This window comes from Mirounga angustirostris, unplaced genomic scaffold (assembly GCF_029215605.1).
Source record: "Mirounga angustirostris isolate CCGP_5_RB_7025 unplaced genomic scaffold, mMirAng1.0.hap1 SCAF_16, whole genome shotgun sequence".
NCBI lineage: Eukaryota > Metazoa > Chordata > Mammalia > Carnivora > Phocidae > Mirounga > Mirounga angustirostris.
Window position 1 is genome coordinate 13,370,522 of NW_026991724.1, and position 22,475 is coordinate 13,392,996.

The 22,475-nt window shown below is 40.4% G+C and overlaps 1 protein-coding gene across 1 annotated transcript in view; it reads right to left on the reverse strand.

Annotated features, from left to right (window-relative positions):
- Positions 1-22,475, reverse strand: part of HYDIN (HYDIN axonemal central pair apparatus protein) — a 358,851-nt gene that overhangs the window by 231,013 nt on the left and 105,363 nt on the right. The window contains exons 8-10 of the mRNA XM_045890776.3: positions 22,138-22,339; positions 15,952-16,135; positions 2,895-2,994 (exon numbers count right to left, since the gene is read on the reverse strand). Coding sequence (XP_045746732.1) covers positions 2,895-2,994; positions 15,952-16,135; positions 22,138-22,339 — 486 coding nt within the window. The remainder of the gene's footprint in view (positions 1-2,894; positions 2,995-15,951; positions 16,136-22,137; positions 22,340-22,475) is intronic.

Below are 22,475 nucleotides of genomic sequence, written 5' to 3' on the forward strand. Positions count from 1 at the left end.
GTCTTCAAGGAAAAGAAGAGCATACATTCTACAATTAGACAAGAGTGAAGAAATAATTAGAAACATTGGTCGGGGTGGGAGGAGGAACCCAAAACCTGTACAAAAAAGTCAATTCAGAGGCGCCTGGGTGGCTCAGTCGTTAAGCGTCTGCCTTCGGCTCAGGTCATGATCCCAGGGTCCTGAGATAGAGCCCGGCATCGGGCTCCCTGCTCAGCGGGAGGCCTGCTTCTCCCTCTCCCACTCCCCCTGCTTGTGTTCCCTCTCTCGCTGTCTCTGTCTCTGTCAAATAAATGAATAAAATCTTAAAAAAAAAACAACATCAGAGAACTTAAATAGGGTTATCAGCCATTCCAATACGAAAGAACAAATCACAGAAGGTAAGAGAGAAACAGGGTGGAATGGTGGTAATATCCTTACATGTCAAGAGATACTGTAGAGTTGATCGAACAAAAAATATAGTTTTAAGTATATTATTTAAATCTATAAATAAAACTCATAAAATAAAATATAATAAAAATAATTGGGTTGCGGGGCACCTGGGTGGCTCAGTTGCATAGGCAAGGTGGTAAGGGGCACAGAGCTTCTGTGCCTTCTCCAGGCACAACACCCTCCCAGCACTTCTATATATTTAGCAACCTGGAAGCCCTCCAAATCCTCTTGGTTTAATTTTTTTTAATGGAGGCTTCATTACTTAAGCATGATTGGTTAAATCATTGGCCATTAGTGATGAACTAGACCTCCAGGTCCCTCTCCCTTCTCTGGAAGTCAGGAGTGGGGCTGAAAGTTCCAACCCTTTAATCACATGGTCAGTTGCCCTGGCAACCAGTCCCCATTCTTAGGGCCTTCCCAAAAGTCACCTCATTGACAAAAACTCAAGGGATTGAAATGCTGCATTCACCTTTATGCTATATAACTATTTCAGGAACTGGGGACAGAGACCAAATGTTATAACAAAAGATGCCCCTGTCACTGTAATCACTTAGGACACTATAGGAGTCTTAGGAGCTCTATGCCAGGAACTGGCATGAAGATTAAATATATATTATTATGTCACAATATGTAACCAAAATATGAGACATTTTTTAAACACAGAAAAGCTTCCAGAGTAGTACAAAGAATTCCATACACCCTTTACCCAATAATCTGCTTTATAGCAAAGGATCCAGTTCAGGCTCATGTGTTACACCTAGACGTCATGTCTCTTGAGTCTCACTCAATCTAGGACAGTTCTTCAGTCTTTTATTGACTTTCATGAGCTTGATGTCTTTGAGGATTACAGGCTGGTAATTTTGTTTTGTTCTTCAATTTGGGTTAGTCTAATGTTTCCCCACAGTTAGACCCACGTTAGATATTTTGGCCCTGATATCAATGAAGAGATGCTGTGTTCTGATGATATCCTAGTTAGTAGTCCATGAGGCTGATTTGCCATATTACTGTTGGCCTTAACTAAAATAACATTTCCCAGATTTCTCCACTGTAAAATTAGATTTTGCCCCTTTATAATTAATAAGCATTTTGAGGTAGGATATTTTGAGACCCATTAAAGCTTAAGAATGCTTTTTACCGGGGCGCCTGGGTGACTCAGTTGGTTAAGCGACTGCCTTCATCTCAGGTCATGATCTTGGAGTCCCAGGATCGAGTCCCACATTGGGCTCCCTGCTCGGCGGGGAGTCTGCTTCTCCCTCTGACCTTCCCCCCTCTCATGCTCTCTCTCTCTCTCTAATAAATAAATTTTAAAAAATCTTTAAAAAAAAATTTTAAAAAAAGAATGCTTTTCACCTGCACTGATTATTACCATGATTGCCAAATAGTAAATTTTTACTTAGTGGATTCATAGATTCCTATTTATTCAACAGATTATAATCTATTAGTACCATTATTTTCTTGATTCTTCACTTGTTCCAAATTTGGTCAGTGGGAGTCCCTTTGCTGGCTTCTGTATCATTTTGACATATCCCTGTCATTCTTTGAGCATTTCCTTAGTTTCTGACATGAAAGGATGTTCCAGGCTCATCTTGTTCTTTCCCCACCTCAGTCCTGGAAAAAGTCCCTCTTAGAAGAGATTGGGTTCAGAAACCAAGCTTTGGTTATGAGGTGTTCTCATTGATACTAGGATCTCAAAGCTGCCAGGACCTCTCAATGGTCATAGGTAGGAAATATACATAAACATATACACACATTTACATATACATTCTATATCTGTGCATATCAACAACGATGGGTTCACAGTGATAACCCCAATTCCATTTCAATACCAAAGACTCATCTTAGCCTTTCTCTAAGGTATATATATGGAGATAGACAGATAGATAGATAGATAGATAGATAGATAGATAGATAGATAGATCGATCTGCCTCCTCCAAGACTGAAAAATAATATTGGCTCTTGTTATCCTGATTACTTTTTTGTTTAATGCTTCTATCTGTATCCAATCTTCTGAAGCTACCAGGTTGCCACTCTATTTGTACATCCCACATGCTGATTCTGGCCACTGCCAGGCTGGCTTCCCATCCTCCCTGGCATACATTATTTTAATTAAAAACTCAGAAATGAAAAAATTAAATAGCCAAATACTATAAAAAGAACAAAAAATAAAATTTTGAGAATTTGTGTCAAGTAATATTCCTACTGCTCTAAAAATCAAGAGTAAACCCAGATCCATGGTTTCCCATCCCCACCCTGCCCCGACCGCACCACAAGTGTAATGTACTTCAAAGTTTGACCTGTTCTAGAAAAAAAAATGACAAGTGTATAACTTGACTCTATTATTCCTCTATTGATATCATGCACTTCTTATAGTCTGAACACACACACACACACACACACACAGATACCCCACTTGATGCTCTGGGCACTTGGTAACCTGAGTTTACCACATAGAGAAAGTCTTTACCTGAAATGTCACAGTAAACTGTCTGCTGGTAGAGCCGGGCTTCCAGAGGATTAAAGTACACCGTGATTTCAGCTGATGAATTAGGCCAGACATCACCTTCCTGAAAACCATGAAAGAATCATTAAAAAACAATGTGATGAAGAGGCACTCAGGTGGCTCAGTGGGTTAAGCATCTGACTCTTGATTTCGGCTCAGGTCATGATCTCAGGGTCATGGCTCAGCACAGAGTCTGCTTGAGATTCTCTCCCTCCTCCTCCCTCTGCCCCTCCCCACCGCTTGCACAATCTCTAAATAAATAAATAAAATCTTTAAAAACAAAAACAAAAGAAAACCAGTGTGATGAAGAGAAGGCACTGCTTTTAAATGTTACTATTATGTTATAACCTCAGGAAACTTGAAGGAAATATTTTTACAACAAATAAAAGAAAGCACTATTTTACCCAACAGATAGTAAATTTATGCTACTTGTTAAGAGGTGGTACAATTTGGAAATGAGCTTCAAATTTCAGTGAGTTCATGAATATATAGTTACTAAAGGAAACTAGGATGTTTAGAACAGTTTCAATATTTGTGCATTCATTGGACATTCATTTTATGCCACCAGATGGCCAGCATTGGGCTACAGAGATGAAGAAAGGTGTGGTCTGAGACCGCATGGAACTCACATCTTAGAGGGATGATACACGTGCACACAAATATTTAAAAATATTTGTGAGAGGTGTTGCACCATATATATATGGTGCGTCCAGATGGACTGACTAACTTACTCTTGAGGTGACAGCATAATGAAATACTATAATTCTGTGAAAACATAACAATGGCCCAAGGCAAAACAATGACCAGGTCAAACACTGATTCTAATCCAGTGTGATATTTTCTGTTTTAATGCAAGCCACTCAAAAGTCATAATCTTTATTAGTTTTGAAATTATAATACAACATGCCACATATGGAAATCCCCTTGAGATATTTCTTGAAAAATATTTTCCTATTAACCAGTAACCTGAGACCTCTTCATTAACTTGTAAGGGCTATAATAGGAGATGCTAGTCGTACCTGCCTCAAAGGGTTTCCCACCCAAAGTCTGACAAGGTCATGCAGGTCACATACTTTGCCCCACACTTGGTACTTAGTAAGAGCTCAATAAATGTTTACTATAATTGATGTTATTTTTATGCTACCTGGAAAGAATAAGATGAAGTACTGAAAAAATTGGGGGAGAAAAAGCGTGTATTTTTCAGAGGTTTTTGTTAATAGATCAAGTATGGCATAAGTGTTAATCACATCCAAAGATCTTTAAATGCTCCCACTAGCTAAACAGAAAACTAAGACAACTTGGTAAATAATTAGGCTCTGGTTTCAGACAATCTCCAATGCATATTCTATTCACTCCAGTCTGGCTGAAATGAACACAGTGCTGGAGGAAAGACTCAGAGAACAAAATGGTTTAAAATGCAGACATCAAACAAGAGGGTGGAAATAGCAAACTAGAGCCCACTTGGGTTTGTTTATGAAGGTAACAGACTGATCAGCGCACTTCCCCGTGCAGCGTCCCCTGACTTCACAATGACAAAGAGCACAGAAGCAGCAGTGAGGACCATGAGCCTCCTGTAGGTCCTGGGAGCTCTTATAGCCCCCGTCAGCCCACGAGGATGAGGGCCCTGTGAGCTCAGGGACTGCTTCATTCCCAGCCCTAAACCACGAGTGGCTCCTATTTCTCAACATATTTATCCAATCAGTCGTATCTACTCAGTTTGCACACTGTGTACTTCTTAGCAGATGCCTATTCATCTTTGCAGCCTATTTCTGCCATTTTCTCCTCAACTGGAACCACAAAAGTCATACAAATTTAGAGCTGAAAGGGGCCTCTGAGAGCATGTGGGGAAGAGGGAAGCCCTAAGCATTTTCACGTATTGAGGTGTTTCACTGTGGCACTTTTCCAAACCTTGAAACCAGTACCTGTTCCCTTCTGATAAATGGAAAATACTGGCCCCTTTAGGATTTGTGGGGGCTCCAATGACAAGGAATGTTAGGAACACCCATGCCTAGAATGGGCAAAGAGGTCAGGTGTAAAAGGTGACTCATCCATTCACGGGTCCATCAATGGGTATTCTATCTCAGAACAGTTGAAGACCTGGGCTTCCTCCTAACCAACAGACAAATGTATTCCCCTGGTGGGTTTAGACACTGCTTTGTTTGGGGGTATAGAATGGACACAGCTAACCTGTTTCTATCCAAACTGACTGACCAAAGGAGCTACCTTGAATCCTGAGAAAACCTATGCGAGAAAAGTCTCACCAGGGGGCGCCTGAGCGGCTCAGTCGCTAAACATCTGCCTTCAGCGGGCTCGGCCGGAAGCCTGTTTCTCCCTCTCACACTCCCTCTGCTTGTGTTCCTGCTCTCGCTATCTCTGTCTCTGTCAAATAAATGAATAAAATCTTAAAAAAAAAAAAAAAAGAAAAGAAATGTCTCACCAGGACAGGAGGAAGTGGTCCTTAAGAAGGCTACAATGGAAATGAGATAAGCTCAGTACATGTGGGAAAATTCAAGCATCTTATGGCTTGGGGTGAGCCAGACCACTTTTTTCTTTCTTTTTTTAATCTATTCTTTTTTTTTAAGTTCAACTAGCCAACATATAGTACATCATTAGCTTTTAATGTAGTATTCAACAATTCATTAGTTGCATATAACACCCAGTGTTCATCACAACACATGCCCTCCCTAATGCCCATCATCCAGTTACCCCATAGCCCCCAACCCCCCCCTTCTGCAACCCTCAATTTGTTTCCCGGAGTCCAGAGTCTCTCATGGCTTGTCTCCCTCTCTGATTTCTTCCCATTCAGTTTTCCCTCCCTTCCCCTATGGTCCTCTGCGCTATTCCTTATATTCCACATTATTAGTGAAACCGTATGATAATTGTCTTTCTCTGCTTGATTTATTTCACCTAGCATAATACCCTCCAGTTCCATCCATGTTGATGTAAATGGTAGGTATTCATCCTTTCTGATGGCTGAGTAATAATCCATTGTATATATATATACCACATCTTCTTTATCCATTCATCTGTTGAAGGACATCCAGACCACTTTCAAAAGCATTATCCCAGCAAGAAAATCCAAGGTCCATATGCATACAAGAAGACAGCACACTTAAGTTCTATCGCAGAAGCATTCCTGGACACCCCATCATCACAGAAGTCTGATTATCAGGACTGGTAGGTTGGAAAATGGTGGGAAGACACACTCCAGAGGTGACCAGAAGCTCCCCAGAGGAGGGAGTGTTGGTGTTTTGATGTCATCCCTAAGAGGATTGTCTGATATGGAGGCTCCTGGGGCTGAGAAGCCCTTCTGCTTGGTGAGGGAATCTGAGTCCATAGGGTTTTCAGTCTGAGTGAATGGGACCGTGGGCTCAGTGCTTTCTTATCCTGGGCTGCATTGGTTTTACTGGGTCTGAGACAGCTGTTAGTAACTTGCAACTTTTACTGAGCCCTGGGAGGAAATTCAAGGATAAATCCTATTCTAAAACCCTCTCCTGGGCTTGTCGCAGGTGTAATGTACATTAAGAGGACTATGTGTATCTATAAAGACGGAAGTGCGGTCATTCAGTTTCCTCTCACAGAGGGATGTTTTCAATCTCCTTCATTTGAAGGAGTTAAGAACATGTAGAAGGACAGTTATTTTTCAGTTGTGATTAAAATAAAAGTGAAATAACTTCTATTTCTTTATAGCAAAAACTCAACATAGCCCTTTCTAGCAAGTCAGAGAAAATAAACCTCAGAAACAGGCTATCAGCCTAAACCGACCCCACTTTTTACTTACATAGCTCTGAAACATTTCACATCACTTCTCCAACCCTCCTGAAATTAACTTCCATGTCATTTAAGTCTCTGAAAAGAATGTTCCCTTTGTTAATGTGCAGTTCTAAAGTCTCTTTCTGAAAACCAAAACATTCAGAATTTTCCTTGGCTGCTCTGCCGTCAATATCCTTTCTTCCTGGTCCTCAGAAAGCAGCCCCATGGCACAGAACCCCTGCTGTTCTGCATTCCTTCCATGTATGACCCCTCTCCCATCACTGTCTATTCTCCTGCTCCAAATGAGACTGCGTATCTAGGATATGAACTGTAAGTGACTATTAGGTTGTTTGTTGAAAATAATTGTGAAAATGGCCTTCAGTTATGTTGTAATTATTTTCCTTCTTGGTCTTAATGCTTTGTTTTTTTCCTCAGATCCATAGCTGCATTTCACTTATTGATCAAGTGAATCTTCCAGAGGGATCAACTTTGAATTCAAATTGAACTTTGAATTTGAATCAACTTTTCAGGTCTAAAGTGAACTCTCATATTGCAGCTTTTACTCAAATATTAAATATCTCTGGAAATGGAATTTCATGTTTCCTTCTGGAATAAGAACAACCAACCAAGTAACTTGACGGATTCAGTTCCAAGACTTTTTGTAAGATGTCTATGAACACACTGCCACTAGTTCATAACAGGTGATTGATACCGTCATGAGAAAAGTGTCCTTTTTTAAAAAATTATCTTCTTAAAAACTTACATTGACAATGACTAAAGGGGCTCTTTTAAAAATCTCCCTTGAAAATCCTTAAATAAAAAAGAAGATATTTTAAAAATCACCTTCCTTCCCACCTATCACCCATCTCCCTCCCTCCTCCTTCCTTCATCCCTCACTCCCTCCCTTCCAATGAAGGATTATTTTTGCAAATTTTGCAAAATCAGAACCCAACTGCAAGAACAGAGTTACATATAAATTTAATTCACTTGGTTTATCTGGAAAATAATGCTTATATCTGTCAAACAAAATGGTTGCATTTTATTTTGTTTTAAATTTTATTTTATTATGTTATGTTAGTCACCATACAATACATCATTGGTTTTTGATGTGGCGATCCACGATTCATTGTTGCATTTTAATCCCCAACTTAAATTTAGAAGAGTAATCTAAACATTTGCCACTCAAATGTTATACTTTCTAATCATACACTCTGATCTTATGAAACTGAATCACATCTAACTCTAAATCATAATATTGGCAACCATTAACCGAGAGCTCATGTTCCCAGCACTGTGGTAAGTACTAATGTACAATGTCCACCTCAAACTTTATAATCTTGTGAAGTATTATCCCCATTTTAAAGATGAGACAACCAAGCAAACAGAAGTTAAATATCTCACCTAAGACCACACCAACCATAAGTGGGAGAACTGGGGTTTTATACTATATTTTTCTTTAATTTCCTGAACCCCCCTGCAATTATAACAAAAGGTCAGTCCTCACTTTTCTCACATCATAAAAAGAAAAATGCCAGAAGAAACCTAAAAACACTACAGCGGATAATCAGGCTTAGATGAGGCCAGCATGACCTGGTGTTCCCATCTGGTGAACGAAGTAGGAGGCACTATATGCTCATATGTTCAGGTACCTTGGAAGGTGACTCACAGGAGGCTCGTTTGGATGACACAGCCAACATTATTGTGTTGCAGCTCTTCAGAAATGTATTGGAAGATCTTTATAAAGCTATCCTGGTTGGGTCAGGGTGCAGTCAGTTAAGAACAAGGTCAGTGAAAAATGATTTCAAGAGCAGCTGTATAATGTGTGATGACTTCCATCGTGTTCCACCAAAATGGAAAAATTCCTGACTACATAAACAAATATTTTCAGCTGTGTTATCATATTTAAGGAAAATATTTAAAATTTCTCTTGGGAAATAAAAATATCTTCTTAATCAAATTTCCATCAATCAATTAAAAAGAGAATCCCTGATGAGAAACTATAATCTGCTTCACCACCTACAATTGCTCTTCTAGAATCTTCCAAATCAATGGGAGACATCATGGCTCCTTTTATCATCACTTACAGCAAGTAGAAGTTGTCTCAAAGAGACATAAGGCAAAAAAATGGAAGCTAACATACTGAAGGTAAACTACCCCAATTATCATTGAGAGAAAAGACTGAGTTGACACATGACATGCAAGGGACTTTTCTACTCCACTGTAATTCCTGGGGCAAGACACTGTGATTTTAGTAAAGTTTTGATTCTCAAAATAATGACCAGTAAGGTTTCTAAGAGAGGGGTCTAAGATCTGGCCATCTGTCAGAGCAAGTTTCACTAAAGGTGTGTTCTGACTTCAGCGAGATACCCCAACCCATATGCAATGAAAATTCCACTGGGGTTTTCTAGGAGCTGAGGCAGTTGTGTGTGATGTTCATGCCCTTCTCTAGAGAGAACAGATTCGTGTCTCTTTCAACACTGAAGGCTGTTAACTTATTTAATGAGCGACGAGGAGCTCTGCTATTTCTAAGACTTCCCCCAGGCCTCCTTCCACCTACAAAGGCTCTCCAGTACAACAGTGGATGTACCAGCACAAGTGGAAAAGGTTTGCCTGAGCTCAAGGATCGCAGAGGATGAACAATAATAAAGGGAGGCTGAAGGATGGAAAACCATACTGACAGAAGAGCTATGACTTGTCAAGGACAGGTTGCTCTCAGCAGATTCCTGTCCTCCTTTCTCCTTTCTGGTGTTCATTTCCGAGGAGTCAGCTCCCACATGTTTGCAATGTGACTCATGACTAATGGTACAAGAAGTAGAAGGGGTTTGCAGTAAAGAGCTAGATCTTTCCTCTCTGGTAGCTGTCTAGGCTTCCACCCAACCTGGTTCTGCTGAGCCTACATGCTATGCCGATTTGTGAAAAATAAGGCAAACTAAATTTGAGCTGTGCTTTCAGTCTGAATTGCTGAACCACATGTTTTCTGTAGGCTTAGGTGACAACAAAGCATGGTTTACTATTACTTACATGGTAATAAAGAAATGATCAAGTTTCCCTCCCTTTTTGAGGCTTAAATTAAGCTAAAACTAGGGGTACTGGATGAAGTTTTCTTTGATGGAAAAGACATTTGTTAACAGAAGTAGAAATGTATTCCCCTGTTTACCGATGTCAGGCAATCAGTTAGGATCAGTTTGGGCATCTTTACATTCCCAGGCCGTTGTTTTTGAGAAAATATCAAGCATTCAACATTCAGAAAATTGCTGCATCTTAGAAGTGTGACCTGAGCCAGAAGTACCAGAGTCCAGAAACAAGGCCAGCACATCTGTGCTGTGATTTCTCAGAGGACTCCCAGACACCCATGGAAATTGAAAGCTTAATTCTCTTTTTGCCCTGAGATATTCTTCTGCCTCGCAGTTCTCAGATTTGTGGTTTTTGTCTCTGAATCTCTCTCACTCAGGGTACCCAAGAGACCTAAGCAGAGGATATAACATAATGAGACTGTCAAAATTCTGTATAGCCAGAGTCCATCTAGTAAAATAGAATATTATATTTCTGAAAGTAGTCAATTCCACTTGATTTTCTGGAAGGCACAAAACATTCATAATAGACTCAATTTTGCATTTTTTTTCCAAAGTGGCGGAAAGAATTACACAGAAGCAGATAGCCTGAGAAATAATCAGTATTCTACAGAACCCCAGTACCTTCCCTAGGCAAGGCATAAATGGAAAATTTTAGGCTAATATTCCAAGACATTATCAAAAGAACTGACATGAGGAACTTGATATAAATAGTAATAATATACTGCATGTATTGATGACCACAGCAACAATCATGGCCTACCAGTAGAATATCAATAAATTACCAAGAAAAGAAAAAAAAAATCCTTCCATACCTCTGTCCGGTATCTGCCCCGATGGTCACTCTGGATCCCAGGCTACCCCTGTCTACCTTCTCTACCAGTGAACACTTCTGGGGTCTCTCAAAAGACGAACTCCCACCTCTGCATTCTGAGACCATATCAGTATGTACACACGACGCTCCAGCATAACTCAAGGTTAGAACAACAGACTCTATGGCAATGTTATACCATGAGCATACTGAGAAGAAAGTCAGCCAAGACAATGGAACTACCTAGTGGCCAAGTGGTGAACAGGTGGTAGAAGAGAATAAGAACTTGCAGACCTAGAGTTTGGGTCAGCATTGAGTTAAGCTACTTCTCACATTATCAAATTAATAAAATTTTATTAAATTCAAACTCATCACTACTTCTGGGCATTTTAGGGACAGTGACTGATCTGGATCCTAAATCTACTTGCTTTAAATTACAAGAGCCTCTAGAATAGGAAGTGTTCCCATAAAACATTCAGTATGCACAGAACACAATAAGGGTTAACGTAAACTTGGTTTTAGGTGATGCGTTGAAGAATCAAGATATTTAGATGTGGGTCTGAGAAAATAAGCATATCATTTCTTATTGATTTCCAGACCCTAAGGTAATAGGTTTTTTTTTTTTCCTTTTTAAGTTTACCTCATTTGGAGACAACGTCCTTCCTCAGTGGACACAGAGGCTGAAGAGTCCAGAAAGCTAGGTGGTCTCTAAACCCCTGCATCTGCCTTTTATTTTTTTGGACAGGGTATCCATTAGAGATTGATTTTTAGATCAGTAGGTAACACTGCTTGGTTTTCATCTTCCCTGCTTCTCCTGTGAACTCAACTCATATCAAGAAGCTAATTAAAAGGAATCACACCCTAATAAAAAACTAATTGCTGATGCACAGCTCATCTGTCAGAAATTAAGTAGTGGCCATTTGGCATAGCTGATCTAATACATGAGCAAGATTCAGAAGAGAACTTCAGGAGAAAATGGTGATGAACCTGCCAGAACAGGGAAGAAAGACGTGTAAGATATGCTGCTGTGCCCCCAGCTGGCTGCTTCTCCCCTTAGCCATTCTTCTCTGTGAATTTACGGCCTCTCCTCTCTTTGCAGGGTCCCCAGAGGTGAGCATCTAGGGGCTGTCTTGGGCCCTCTGCAATTGTCCTAGTTTGCTCTGCTCTTAGAATTTCCATCTTCTTTGCATGCCTTCAATGAAGATGTCTATATACTACTCACAAATCTTGCTTCCACTTCTGATTCCTCTCCTCCATATGTAATACTGCATTTCCAAAACTTTCTGGACATCCACTGTCATCTCAAATTCAATGTATTCAGAACCAGACTCAAGATCAGCAACTGATTTCCATTCCTTCCTTCTTTCCTTCCTTCCATCCTCCATTTATTGGCACTATGGTAGGCCTGAGGCACAGATAAGGATAAGGCACTCATTGACTTTAAGGAGCTCAGAGTTTGTTCCCAAATTGGAGAATCAAAATTAATGAGTCAGAAAGCATCTACGTGTCCTACCTCAACATCCTTATTTTGTATACAAGGCAACCAAAGCCAAGAGAGATCAAATGGCTTGTTTAAGGTCACACATGCTATTGGCAAAGCCGGGAATTAAACCCAAGACTCCTGATACGGTAATTTCCATCAAAGACATCATAATTCTCCCAGCCACTCTAGTTCAGATCTGAGGAGACATGTGTCACCATGTCACACTCTCAACAACCAATCACAAAGCACTTTAATACCTTTCTTTTGAATATCTCTCACATATGCCACTTCCTTTGGTTTCCAACCATCAGCAGGCTGACCATCCAGGTCAGCGTGACCTTCACACATCACCCTCAACTTGCCAGCAGAGATGTTCAGTCTCCCTGGTACTTCCTGCATTAGCACAGTTCCCCTGCCTGACCTGCACCACCCTCCCAGCCCCAATCCACCCTCCTCCAATTTGATCCACTCATGTCTACCAAGCTAATATTTCTAAAACATCTGTGCACATCATGCACCTGCTCCAAGCCCCACGGTGAGTCTCCAATATGCTTGGGATGCTCTGTGGGAGAAAAGGTCTGTGGTCATGGGGAAATACTGCTTGCACTCTACCCCCTGGAGAATCATTTTCTCTTGAACTAGTATTTCTCAAACTTATTTGACCACAGAACTTCCTTTTTTCGAAGAATACACATTAACCCCCCTCAGATCTAGTATGTGCAGAAGTGCACTGTGGGAAGTGGGAGCCTGCAGTCTATAATTCAACAGGTTGGCCAGGCAGCCCAGACTTCCTCTACTCGCCTTCCCATCCTTCCATGACTGCCTGACCCAGCAAAACTAGTCCATTCATTGTTATTTAATACTTTATTTTCACAATTTCTCCAACTAGAAATATTCTCCTTCCTTTCCACTTACTTAAATCTTCCTTCCTCCAAAATTCAGTTCAGGTCTCATCTCTTCTATAAGACTTCTCCCAGCTCTCTCATCCAAAACTACTGTAGCAATTAAATACTTGTATCAGAAAACCAAAATCTCAACAGCAGAAAATGCATATAGCTCACATTTCCATCAAGAAGCTAATAAAATGGCAAAAATTTCCCTATCAAATAGCTTCAAATTAATTTACAAGGTAAGATTATATTACATTCTCAAGAACTGCATTTCTACAAAACCATTAGGATCTTGAAGGAGGGGAAAAAGGGAGATTTTACATTAATAAATAATTCAGTTACTGACACTGAGTTCAGCTGTTTTGACTAGAATAACTTTAAGGAGACACTAGGAAAGTTTCATGCCTTCATTTTCATTTTGCAAAAACTGTCAAGAACCGGCTAATGAATACCATGAGAAGAAAAGAGAATAGTGTACAGAAAAAAACAAAATCATTACAGATGCCATAAACACCACTTATACTCTAAGTGAATATTATCCCCTTCCTGTTTCCAGTGATTTTTTTCACACAATATATACAAAATTAGTCTCATTTATTTAAAAGATACCACTTCTGTATATCCTTATTTTTAAAAGATTTTTCTTCCTAATGGTGAAAAGATGCCTTGTGATAATAACACCCAATTCAGTTCCTATCTAAAGTTCAAAAGCAATCATATTAAATGCCACATTTTAACACACATGTATCTCCCCCATCTCCGTAGGAAGCTTCAAGTTATGGAAGAGCTCATGAAGAGAAGGAAATCTGAGGTAACCCTAGTCTTTCAACTTCCTGAATTGAAAATGTACAAAACTCATCTGTGAGCCTCCCACCTCCTCCTGACCACCAATGTTTTCCACCCCAGAGCCATTCATTCCCAGAAAGCTATGACAAATAGGACAGTAGTCATCAGCCTGGATCTCCCATACCAGCTGGGAAGAATTTTGGACTGTCTATACTCTGGACCTTACCAGCGTGTCTAAGATTACCATGACTGATTGCTCCTCCCTGCCTCTGTCCAACTCAGCCCTTGCTCACTTGGACTTATCATGCCTTCTTAAACTTTTTAACATCTTCTGGCTTGACCTATTATCACAGGCACCTGTCCTATCCTCTCAAGACTATATGTTCATGTTGTTTTAACCTTTAACCATCATATCTGAAGATCCCTTTGCTCAAATGAGCCCTGGACAGTCTTCTGAGGTGAGAGAAAATTTAGCCTCAAGTCCTATCTCCAACCTTATTATCCCACATTAATCCTTTACTTCAAGCTAACTGATCCATTCCCAGAACCTTGAATTATCCATGCCATACACATCCCCCATTTTGTGTTTCAAAAGCCCTGTCCTGCAAGACCTAATTCAAGGCTCTGATCCCAAGAAATCTTCTCTGATTTGGCCTATGATAATCACCTCAACATCTGAACTAGTATACTGACTGTCTTCACCAGAGATTCACACAGCAGGTCCTGCAAAACAATAGTCCCAAAACATGTCTCCAAGGAGAAGGCTCTCTCTTGGAAATTATAATGCACATTATCATATTAAAAACTTAGACATCTTAAAGCAAAGAAACCTTTCAAACAATATTGAACCCCCTGTTTGTGAAACTTATTTTTCTATGGAGTCCCTTTCTATCTTCTATGCTTTAAAAAGTTTGGAAGTGCAGACATAAGGAAAACAGGTCTCCACAAGTCAGTGGCATTTCCCACCGGTGATCTTGCATTCTAATGTCCATGTGCCCATATCTTCTCTCCAAATGGTTTGAATAGTAACAATCCAGCAGCTCCAATTAGCTTTGGGCTTTCTCTACTACTACTACTACTACGACTATGATTACGACTACTACTACTACTACTTCTTCTTTTTTGAGAGAGAGCGAGAGAGAGCTAGCATGCACAAGAGCAGAGGGGGAGGGGCAGAGGGAGAGAGAGAGAATCTTAAGCAGGATCTATGCCCAGCACGGAGCCCAATGCAGAGCCAGATGTGGGGCTCGATCTCACAATCCTGAGATCATGACTGAGCCAAAATCAAGAGTTGGACACTTCACCAACTGAGCCACCCAAGCACCCCAAGGCTTTCTCAACTTCTATTGCTATCTTTACCCTCCCATCATTCTATGCTTGCTAGGTGATAAGGTCATGCACAGTGCCTAGCACATAGTAAATACAGAAGGGCTTAGCTACTTTCATTTTGAAGCAGTAGGGAATGTGGTCAAGAGTTGGGTCTGTGGAATCAGACCAACCCTGTTTTAGGTCTGGCCCAGCCCTCACCAGTGAGGTCGAGGACTATGTCTGTTTTGTTCACTCGTGCCTTGTACACACGGAGTCCTAATATAGAACATACAGTCAGTAACTTTTTATTGAGTGAATTAAGGACAAAGCAGTTCTCAACCCAAGTGATTCTGCCCACGAGGGGAACATGTAACAATGGCTGGAGACACTGTGGGTTGTCACAATTAGCAACCGGTGGCTAAAGGTCAGGGGTGCTATTAAACATCCTACAATGTACAGGACAAAGAATTATCTAGCTCTAGAGGTCATCAGTGCAGAGGTTGAGAAAACTTGCCCTAGAGTCAGGCTGGTCAGGGATACATTTCTAAATGCGGACACTGTTTGGCTTGGACCAAGTTACCGAATTTTTCTGTCTTAATTTCCTCATCTGTAGAATGCAGAACTGGTGATATAAGGTTGTTGTAAGATAACATATATACAAATGAGATAAACTGAGTAACACATATGAGATGTGTTTAACACAGCAATTGGTGGGTAGAATGCATGACCTATGAATGTGACCTGTGAGCATTCTTACCATTAGCCTTCAGTCACTATCTCATACTGATATGAGGCTTTCAGCTGAAATCTTTATTCTCTCAGAACTCATTATCAATCCCAGAGTGAGTACTTTTATCAAAATAAGCCCTGCGCACCCACTTATGTTTACTGTATAGTCAGATTTTATTTATGTGCTCACCAGGGGCTCAATAGTGAAAATGTTACTCAAGAAGAGCATGCTGTTTGCCTGAACCAGCCTCCTCTGATTCTCAAAGGTGCGGGAGAGAATGGAAAGTTGTTCTCGGAGGGAAGGATCAATAATGCACTCTTCAAGAAGCTCATCGGTCTCATTCTTTTCCTTTTTGCTCAGATCATCACAGACCCTAAAGAAAAGACAGGAAATGAGATTTCTTTTGGTGTTCCCATGAAGAACACTGTAAAGGGCTCCCCTCCAGTCCATCCTCCTGAAAGTGGTCTCGCCCATCACCCTTAGGTGGTCCCTTTGTGCTGTAAGTCTGTAACATACGAGCTGAGTGAACTTGGACTTTAACCTCTCAAGAGCATCAGTTTGCTCAACTTTAGTCACTTCTTCCAATAAGCCCTCCTGGGCTTCCTATTCTACTCAATGCTCATTTGCTTACTACTGAGGCTTTATGTATATTTAGACAAATACTTTCTTTCAGATAATTATGTTCCCCAGGCTGCTTTTTAAATATGTAATATCTACCATGCCTCTCACACTAGAAAAACAATTTTGTTTCTTTTCAAACTTACTTAGCTTTAATTCTTTCTTAGCTGTTAGTTACCTAGAGAACAGAATCTGGAACCAGCAAGGACTAGGCTGGGATACTGATTCTGCTATCATTTACTAGCTCTATGACTTTGGAGGTTCCTGAATTCTTAACAGCCTCAGCGTCTTCACCTATACAACAGAGATAATAGGAGCTCCCCCATCATAAAGATGTGTTGAGGATAAAATGTGATCAAGGACCTGACAGTTCCTGGGACAGAGCAGGTACTCATTGAATACTGTTTTCTCTCCGGGTCAATCATGGGCAACTACCAAGCTCTCAAGCTTATAAAATGCTCAAACCACACCTAAAGACACCTCCTTTTTTCTCTCCTTCTAGCTCTTAATATCCATCGTTATAAGTCAGAAAAGCAGCCTTCCCCAACCCTTTCCTCATTGTCCTCACCAAAGCTGTGTTCACATTACTCCTAGTACCTGTTACTTCATCTGCACTTTGAAGACTGGATTTTATCTCCTCCCAGGACATAAGACCATTTTCCCAGCATTTTGCTGATATTGCCAATGGTGACAGACAATTTATTCAGCTAACTGAGTGCTCAGTAAGAACTCTAGGTCACTGAATTCCTGTCCCAGCCCCAACTATTTTCTAAATGACTTCATGCAGACTCTATGTTCAGCAATGCCAAACAGCTCTTTTTTTTTTTCCCTGAAGATTTTATTCATTTATTTGACAGAGAGAGACACAGTGAAAGAGGGAACACAAGCAGGGGGAGTGGGAGAGGGAGAAGCAGACTCCCTGCTGAGCAGGGAGCCCGATGTGGGGCTCGATCCAAGGACCCTGGGATCAAGACCCAAGCGGAAGGCAGACCCTTAACGACTGAGCCACCCAGGCGCCCCCAAAGAGCTTTTCAGGGCATTCAGGACCCTTTGGTCACAGAGGATAAAGAAGTCAAAGAAATGGGTTCAATGTGTTCTGTGTCCCAGGAAGAAAGCACCCTGTGCTTCCTTTTTACCGCTAGCTGGAAAGCAGTGTCCAAGGTAACAGAGCAGCCGTCCTTCTACACTGCTGCGCAGAGCGAGACAAATAAAGAGAAGTCAGTCCACAGAAAGAAAGGAAACCATTTAACTCCTGTGAGTGGAATTTATGATACCTACCTTTGGGAATATATCCTGAAGAAACAATCACGGATATAAACAATGACACAGCCAGAAAGATGTTCATCAGAGTGCTTGCAATAATACTAACAAATGTGGGTAAATTTGATGGGAGAGATTAAAGGATTATTTAAACAAATAATGGGAATCATAAGCATTCCATTTCTTTAGGAGGTTAATGGGAATGCGGTGTGGAAATAAAAAGTCTTTTATGGACCAAGGATGATACACTGCATGAACTGATGAGTATGATTGATTCAAACCTTACAAAAGGAAACAAAAGAGAATGAAACAAAAATTCCCAAATGCTCTTCTCCCACACTGCTGGGACTCAATAATCGCTCACAGCCACATAATGCAAAGGGGGTCATGATGCACTGTATGTCTTCCTCTTTGCCCTCTGATTAGACAACTGGAGCCATGGCTGAGAGTCTAAGAAGGGAACATGAAACACCTTGACCCGAGCGGACTCCAACAAGGATTCCTATAAACCTCGGTCTATTGCTGGGCAATCTTGTCCTGCTGCTATTCATGGTCTCCTGCATTCAGAGGTGCTTCTGTTTTACAGATAAGGAAACCTTTCAACAGAGAGCAGAACAACACACTAGCCCTCTCTCTCAGTAACCCACTTTACAAATGGTCTGGTAGCCACTTTCAGGCATCAAGTCCAGCCTGTGGATTATAATGAATGGGAAAGCCTTGTGTCTCAGGTACAGTAGCATTAGACCAGTAATGCTCCCTTATATTGAGGTGCTAGAGACCCTGCTCCTTTGCAGCACCCCCAAGAAGTGTAACTGGATGCTGAGCAGATTAAAAACTCAGAGTTTGGGCCTTCAAGAAATACTCTCAGGACCACACTTGGCATGAAAAAGATGAAGTCATCCATCTTCAAATGGACCATGTGACCCTGGACACTGAGCAACTCTGTGATGACTATTATAAAGTGAAGACTAGGTCTGCCTTCCTGTTTCCAAGTACCATCCAAGTCTTCAGATTCTTGTATCACCCTGGGGAAGAGAAGGGACTCCCAAACACAACTAAGATTAAATTTATTATTAGCCAGGTGTCAGGCTCAAAGCCCAATTAAAACTGATCTATCTAGAGAAAATGTCACTTCCTGCACCTGAATGTTGTGGAATAAATCCACGCTGACAACTTTGTGGGGGTTCCACTGAGGACTCTAGGAATTCTTGTATAGAACAAATCTAGAATTGGAGCCAAATGCTATTAAAACAATGGCCATGACCTTCATGGAGAAATGGGAGCAAAAATCCTCAAAAGCTCATGCCATGTCTCTGAATATAATAAACTGTGGTAAGAATGAGTATGAAAGAATCTTGTAGGATGTTTTATAATCCCTCAGGACAAGGGGGAAGAAATAGGGAGAGATGAATGCACCTTCTTTTTCTGAAGAGATCAATTTCTCTGCAAGTCCCCCAAAAAAATCAACAAAGAGAAAGACCCAAAAGATAATTTTTTAGAGGTCCCTATATCTCATTCTGAAGGTTTTAAAAAATGAAAAAACAAAAACAAAACTTAAGGCCCAGAACTTCTTCCTAGGGGGAGTGACATCTTCATTGTTAGAGTCTAGAGCCTGGGATTAGCCCAAGGACCTCAAATATGGACATATGTCCTAAGGTTTGTACCAACATGTTTTGGTTTGATAGGTAAAGAGTAAGTCATCCTTCTTGGAATGGAAATAATAAACTGCCAGAAAGGAATAGGGTTTCCTGTTCCTGATTAAGGCTGGAATTCCTCCACAGAGAGAAGAGATATCCAAGTCTTGACTCAGGTCACATCATCAAGATGCGGGAGGACAGGGGTGCCTGGGTGGCTCAGTCAGTTAAGTGTCTGACTCTTGGTTTCAGCTCAGATCATGATCTCAGGGTCCTGAGACTGAGTCCCACATCAGGGGCTCTGAGTTCAGTGAGGAGTTGGCTTGAGACTCTCTCTCCCTCTCCCTGTGCCCCTCCCCCTGCACTTGATTTCTTAAATAAATAAATAAATCTTTTAAAAAAAGATGCTGGAGGACAGAAACCTCAATGACTAGAGCAGGGTCTTGAGGGTACCCATTAAAGTGAATAGCATTTTCAATGCGACCATTGAGCAACTTTCAGCTTCTGTAAGATGAATGCCTTAGGACAAGCTTTAAGCCATATTATAACTGGACAGCAGTGGGCAGACTCTTGAGTCTCACCTAAAAATCTACACTGAAGTTTTAAATCTTGGGTCCTTGGGGAGCTACAAAGGGAAACTTTATTCTCTCAAAGTATGCATGAGCCCATTTAGAACAGATCCTCTCTGTTCCAAGTTGAGGACCAAACTAAATGTTCAGTAAAAGGCAAACCTCTCTATATTTGTCTTGCTTTTTGAGAGGATGGGCATTCCATGGCTAGTTATGTCCAGTACAAGAATTCATGATGAATAACACAAACTTCAATTTAAAAAATACATTGAAAAATGAAAGTTATGGCATGGTTGGGGATATAACAAGGAACAAGAGAGGCATAAAACAGAAAAGACAACCTGGCCAAATAAGAAATTGGGCATAAATGGCCTATTTCCCCTCTAACTCTATTTCCCCTCTTACCCTGGCCATCTGGCCCTAGGAAAGGTGGAGTTTGGAAAAGGTAAAGAGCAGCATATTCAATAACCTCTTCACTTAGATCAACCAATCCAGTTTGGAGAAACATGAATTGTGTTGTCATGTGTCACTCAAAGTGAAAATGGAAGTATTCTTATTTAGTCATCTAAACCCACTTTTCAAGTTCATTGTTTAATGGAGGGGCAAGATCCTAGATGATCAAAGTAGGCTTTCAATCACGATTATGAAAATGCCATTCCATATTATTCCCTTGCTACAAAAAAAAAATTGCTATAGGAACTAATAGAGCAAGAAAGACAACATAAAAGAAAAGGAAGAATAAGGCCCAGGATAATATGAAAGAGATAAAAGGGTATGAGTATCGGGGGAGGTAAAGTAGAGGAATAAAAGAAAGAAATGTCTATCCAGGCATCGTTGAAATTGTATTCACTATCCCTGGAACCTCTGATAATAATTGGTTTAAGTTTTTCTTGAGTTTCACTGTTGAAATTAGCTTCCTTAAACACTTTTTGGACATTGGTGTGGCATCAGTCATGTGTTGTACATATGGTCAAATGCACATAGTTGAAGGTAAAGCTAGTTTTCCTTCTGATGGTGTGTAACCATTCTCTCCAAAAGATGATGCCCACAGGACAAGCAGGATATTGAAACACTGTGTTTACTGGAGTTTCCCTTGTTTGTACCTGCTCTCCCATTTTATCTTTAAGCATGCTTGGGCCATTCTGATTGTTGGGACACTCATGAATGGGGGAATCAGGACAGATGAAGCAGTGGATGAGCAGTTTCCTCTTGCCTTTTTGAACTACTGGTATTTCTATGCTATGAGGCAAACTGAAGTTTTTAGGCAGGAAAGGCTTTTCTTTTCTCACTTTTTAAAGATGGCACAGTGGCAATCCAGTGATTAAATCTCATTGTCTGAGTGATAAAGTCTCTGGTCCACTGTGTCCTGCCATTGTCACGGCTCCCTCTGATTCAATTAGGGACAGAACACTGGGAGATTTCTGCCTGGTTTCTGTGGACCTAAGACTTTTATTTTTATCACATACTAACTTGGTTTTAAACAAAGCTTTGAAGCTTCCCAGGGCTAATCTTTAATGAAAATGGAGAGGCAAATAAAAAATGCTGAAATAAATTCTAATGAAAGCTGCGGAAGTGCTAATTCAGGGAGGGTGGAAGGAGATAAAAATGGAAATGGACTTTAAAAGAGGCAGGGATAGATTCAGTAAAAAGAAATATTTAAAATTTAACAGTGATGAGGTTAGTTAAAAGAGTTTGGTTTGCCACTTTATTTTCTCCACTGCCTGAAGTATTCTAAAAAGCAGAAGATTAAAGATACCAACAAGAAATCATTATTAAATTATATGGTTAGCAGGGATTGAACAAGGCTACTAAAGCTGAGAATATAAAAGCCATTATATCTAAGCCCTTCTTTTCCCTCATTCTTCATATTTTCTGGAAATATTTTCTCACTGAAAAAAAAATCCACACTGATCCCAATCCAAAAGAGATTATTTTTAGAAACTATGAAATCTGACCAATCTGATTAGGGTTATGAAACAAAATACAGTCCTGTACGTTAGTTTTGAGAGACTAGTGAAAAACGATATATTTGGTCTTTAAAATCCAGGAGTTTAGCTATTAATAAATTATAACCAGGTTAAAATTAACTGGGGATGGACAACATTGTGTTCCACATAGCTCAATTCAAGTTCTTTAAATGAAAAAAAGGAGCATCGTACACCAGAACCAAGTTATAAAAATCTGACCTTGTTTGAGTTGGTTAAAAACTTACCACAGAAGTCACAGATTGTTTCATAATAACTGAGCTTTGAGTTCCCCCAAATTACAGCATATTGGTGATTTTTCTTACAAACCTATACTTTTCTCTGTCTTCCTCTTCCTGGGTAGCAAATATCTTCCACTGGAAATGGGCAATGATGTTACTGCGGTTGTGAATAGTTACAGTTCGTTGATTGGACAGAGATATGTAGGTTTTCTCAATGATCAAGGAATTCCTGTCCAGCCTTATATTCATGTCTATGGCAGCTCCATACAGAGATAAAAAGACTTTTTCACCTAGAAATTAACAAAGTACAAACACACTTTGAGATTTATTCTAGAATGACTACTAGGCTATCTTTTCCCCAAGGTGAAGTTATAGCACAAGCATTAGACTTTTCATTCTCCTCCCCCCCATCAATCCAGAGATCAG